Source organism: Phycodurus eques, chromosome 18 (assembly GCF_024500275.1).
Source record: "Phycodurus eques isolate BA_2022a chromosome 18, UOR_Pequ_1.1, whole genome shotgun sequence".
In the NCBI taxonomy this organism is placed as follows: Eukaryota; Metazoa; Chordata; class Actinopteri; order Syngnathiformes; family Syngnathidae; genus Phycodurus; species Phycodurus eques.
This window is the reverse complement of record NC_084542.1, coordinates 19258624-19263623: the sequence shown is the minus strand read 5'-3', so window position 1 is coordinate 19263623 and position 5000 is coordinate 19258624. Positions and strand designations below refer to the sequence as shown.

Sequence of the window (5000 nt, the reverse complement as noted above, 5' to 3'; positions counted from 1 at the left end):
ACTGAGCGCGCGCGCACACACGCGCACACACACACACACACGCGCGCGTCAACTTCCTGTCGCGTTGCACGGCGCGGGTGTGCCGCCTTACCTCGTCGCTGTGGCAGAACATGGGCGTGAAGACGTTCTCCAAGAGAGACAGGACATGATCGTAGGCCTCAAAGAGGCAGCGCATGGTCTGCAGCTTGACCACGGCACCGTACGGAGCGACGGCCACTGACGAGAAACGAGAAAACGTCTCGTCACGTTCGCTGCGATGCCACGGGGAGCGATACGATTCGGCTTAACGAGACGGAACCGGACAATCACCAACAAATGACCTACTTGCTGCTACAAAAAAAAATGAAATTATAAATAAATATTTTCGACTTTTTTTATTTTACACCGTAGCTTGCTTTACATCAGAATTTCGCATAGAGGAGTTTCATTCCTTTTTGCTTGAAGCTGTTAAGGCTGCCGCACAGCGAGCGACTCGGCCGAACCCGTGAACTGTTGCGCAGTGCGCGTGCGTGGTTTGGCAACCGATTGGCCGATCGGTCGGCCACCGTTTTCGCAGAGATTAAAAATTGGAATTGCCGGCGCGCAATGTTGCAGTTTACAGCCAATCAATGCACAAAAGCTGTCACTCACACTAAAAATACTTTTCCAGGTTTTACCCAAGCGAGACACCCAACGGCTGCCACGCCACCCCAAGCCAAATAATTGGAGTATATAAATCATCAAATATTGTGTTTTACATCAATACTTGGATGGATAATGTAATGTTCCTGTGGATGAAAAAGCAAAGCTTGTGACCAAAATCTCCGTGAACGCTACGTATGGAGTCAGCGAGACTCCTTTAAAATATCCACACTCTTGCTTTTATTCTTGCCTATATCAACTCTCTTTAGCAACCCGCTTCTTCCTTGACCATTTTCTTTTTGTGGTTTAAGAATGAAGTACAATATACTGTATATACAGCATCAAACGCCAATAAAGGGTCGCTGTTCGGGGCGTCCATATAGCCAATCACTCAATTTGCGGGGGTCTCATCCAATCACTCGTGTGACCTCTTTGAAAGACCTTTTCAATAAAAGGTGGATTTGATCCACATTAGCCTCTTAATTGCTTCATACATATGAGAATACACTAAACAAAAATTATTTGCTTTAACCTGGCACCAAAAAATAAATAAACAAATAACTTTATTCTATTCACAAAATAATGGAGCCGTCTGCTTTTGCATTTGAATGTTAAACGTATACAGGTAATATAACAATACTCACGGGCAGGTTTTATTTATCCTCTGCGAAGAACAACTAACATTACTGCAGTTTACTGAGTTGTGATCACTGTCCCAATGTATGACTGTATTATCGTGGCCAAGGCCCACAACAGGAGTAGCACAATTTCATCGAATTGAAGCAAAAATGTGGCAAAAACGTAATTATTTACATTCTATTTAACTATGTCATTATTGGATGCTTTTATAAAGTATAATATCATAGAGTGCCATTTTCTTATTAAAAAATATATATATATATATATATATATATATATATATATATATATATATTTTTTTTTTTTTTTTTTTTTTTTTGGGGGTGGGCTGGAACAGATTAATGACATTTCCATTCTTTTCAAATGGGAAAAGATGATTTGAGAAACAAGCGTTACAAATGTGGTCATTCACTTGCGATTTGACATTTGGAACGGCAGCCGAACTAGTTGGCAAACTCATGAAAACTAGTCAAAGAACCCGGTCAGCACACTTGACAATTGAGAGGCGTTTACCGTTCCTGATGTCGTCCACTGTGTCGCGGTCCAAGTTGATCTTGTCGATGCTCTCATCCACGCAGTACGTCTGGTAGATGTGCACCACCTCGCCGTGCAGACGCCGCAGCTCCAAGTCGCACAGCTCCGGACTCAAGATCTTGTCGTTGAGCTCCTCTGGAGGAACACCAGCAACACGTTGGCGTCGACTCAAGGCGAGAGTCTTGTCCCAGCCGCGTGCCAAGTGTGTGCCCGGGCTCTTACCCACGGCAAGGCAGAACTGAAGCACATGCACGGCGCACTCTTGCTTCAGGAAGTTCATGAAGCGGAACAGAAGGTCCTGCTGCTCTCGGATCTCCTTCAGCTCCAACTTGAGAACCTGCTGGGCAACAGGCGACCACTCAGTTACACTGTGGGTAATGTGGGCATGTGAGCTAAATGCTGATGAGCGGTCCGAAGTACTGACTGAGGGCTTGTTGCTGCTGCGGTCTGCGTATTTGTGCAGGAAGGGTACACGAGCAGACGGCGGTTCAGGGGCGGGTTCCGGCTGCAAACACAAACATGTTCACAGTAAACCCCCTTAAATGGGGACTGAGACCCCCCGCCAATAGGGTTAGCTAACCCTTGCTCAATCAACGACACTACGACAGCAGCCAGCAAGCAGACTAGCATTTCTCAAACAGCTAGTTGCCATTTTGACATAGTTGCCCGCAGCAGGACTTGAATCGTGACCCTCAGGCTCTGAAGTCGAACGTCTACCGGCACACAGCTCAAATTCCGCTAAAATATACAAAGATCTTAGAACATTCGACATGTATGACATTAACATACTTTCTTGACACAAATTATTACTTTCCTACTAGCCAGTGCTGTGGTGCCATCTTCTGGCACCCTTGGGGTATTACATAAACCAAACAAAACTATGTCAATAGCCGCGAATAGCTGAGGTTGACAGACGAGTGGTTAGCATTTCTGCCTCACAGTTCTGAGGTTCTGGGTTCAAATCCGGATTGTGGCGTTTGCGTATTCTCGCCGTGGGTTTTCTTCGGGTACTCCGGCTTACTCCCACGTTCCATAAACGTGTTAGCACGTTAGCTTCATCGAAGACAGAGAACTTGTCCTTCGGTGCCAATGTGTGTGCGTGCCCGTTTGTCTGGATGTGTTCTGCAATCGTCTCGTCAAGGTCAGCTGGGGAAGACGCCAGCTAACCTGCATTATAAATAAGGACAAGCAAGGATAGCAGGAGGCGCTTTACATGGACCAGCCTTCTATTCCGGTTAGAATCGGTTTAGAACCACAAACCGAATGAAAATGCTCCATATAAAAACCTCAATCGGAATCAACAGGCCAAATCCGCAGAGAATTTCATTCGGTCTCAGAGGGGTGGAATATTCCTTTTTCCAAAGCGATCAGAAATGATTTTTTGTCATGTAAACCGTGAATCGGAACGGAGCCGGGCAGCGCTGTCTGCACACGCTCACTTGACAAAAATGCGCGCGGACGTCATCGTTTACGCACGTCAATATGGCGGCTGTCAACCACAGCTCGTTTGCGACAAAGAGCTCGTTTTGAACAGCTTGTAACTTGTTTTTATTAAGCCGCTGTTTTAATAAAAGTGTAAAAACAATCCCAACTAGTGTGCTAAAGAGAAGGACCATCTTGATAAATGACGTGACATTCACGACGACATGCGCATGTCACACGGCCGTTCCGATTAAATGTAGTGCACCTGTACACACCCGATGGGAATCCATCACATCACATAAAAAGAGCTGACCAGAGATCTTCAATCAGAATGACAAAAAAAAAGTCTGCACTATGGAAAACTTGGATGAATGGATGGGTGGAGTTTCAACAACAACAAAAAAAAAGTTAATTTGCAAATGGTGATGTGTGAAAAGGTGGGCTTCCTCGTATTGTCCCGCTATTCAACGTTTATTTTGACTTACCGGAGTGTCGTCAACAAACTTGAGCACCATCAAGTTGACCGTGTCCTGGAAAATCAAAAGAGACCTCGTCGGTGTTAAAAGACACAGAAGCCGACAGCATCTTGAGCGGACTCACCGGGTCGGCCACGAAGTCCATGGCGGGCAGCAGGACGGAACCAGAGATCACCTCCCGCAGCAGCAGCGCCAGCGACCTGTGCGGGCGACACGCCCGGAGGACACGCTCAGTGCAAACAACACGTTGACCAATCGAGACGAATAACCACTAGAGGGCGCCTCGGCTGGTTGAGCGCATGCACACCTAGCCGCCCTCTTGAACGGCAACTCCCAATAATCCTTCTTTACCAATTTTAACACAGTTCCAAACAACGGACATGCAGTTGTGATAAAAGACGTGGGTAATTTTATATTCGGGGCTTTCATAACACATTACTGGAATATTTGCAGTCAACCACCCGAAGACGTAATATTGGGTGGCTTCTGCTAGTTGCTTGTTTGTCAGGTAATACGCACTGAGGATGTGTTTCTGCACAGGGGGCGTATTGTAGCGATACAATTGGGTATCGTCATTGCTCGTGTCAACACTTATGAAAATCTGAGCCCATCCCATTTCAAAACTAACATCACTACAATTACCAAGTGGCAGCACTCGACAAAACGTGCTATTTCCTGAATTTTAGTTCCATGTAGCAGTGTCATTTGAAATTAGAACTTAAATCAGTCCATAAAAGTGGTTTCTTTTTCAAGAATGTTATATTGTACTTTTGTATTTATATTAATGCTATATATTTTATATACACACACATATATATATATACACCCTTGAAGACTTGACCTTGGAGTGCACCTTGAATTTCTTTGGAGGTTGTTCTTCTTCTTCTTGCTCTTTTGTTACCATTCGCATTATGAGTTTCTTCAATTTGTCATCAATTTTCCTCCTGTGGCCACACCCAGGGAGGTTGGCTACAGGCCCGTGGATCTTCAATTTCGGAATAATATGTGCAACTGAAGCCACAGGAACATCAAGCTGCTTGGAGATGGTCTTATAGCCTTTACCTTGAACATGCTTGTCTACAATTGTCTTTCTGATCTCCTGAGACAACGCTCTCCTTCGCTTCCTCTTGTCCACGTTTAGTGTGGCACACACCATATGTCACCGAACAGCACAGTGAAGACACCTGTGATACTAATTACAGGACACACATCCCCATGGGCAAATTACTTTAACGGACACCTGCGATGCTAATTACAGGACACGTCCCTGCGGTCACATTATTTTCTATTTTTTCTCAGGGTACCATC

General features: G+C 45.2%; 1 protein-coding gene across 3 annotated transcripts in view; it reads right to left on the bottom strand.

Annotated features, from left to right (window-relative positions):
- LOC133416659 (sorting nexin-14-like) overlaps nt 1-5000 on the bottom strand; it is a 17352-nt gene that overhangs the window by 6872 nt on the left and 5480 nt on the right. For 2 of the 3 annotated variants that reach the window (XM_061703645.1, XM_061703646.1), the window contains exons 10-16: nt 3817-3892; nt 3702-3746; nt 2219-2299; nt 2017-2131; nt 1774-1929; nt 92-216; nt 1 (exon numbers count right to left, since the gene is read on the bottom strand). The exon at nt 1 is cut by the window's left edge and continues 58 nt beyond it. In XM_061703645.1, coding sequence (XP_061559629.1) covers nt 1; nt 92-216; nt 1774-1929; nt 2017-2131; nt 2219-2299; nt 3702-3746; nt 3817-3892 — 599 coding nt within the window. Of the gene's footprint in view, nt 2-91; nt 217-1773; nt 1930-2016; nt 2132-2218; nt 2300-3701; nt 3747-3816; nt 3893-4754; nt 4885-5000 lie in introns of all 3 variants that reach the window. The other variant, XM_061703647.1, reaches the window with a different exon arrangement.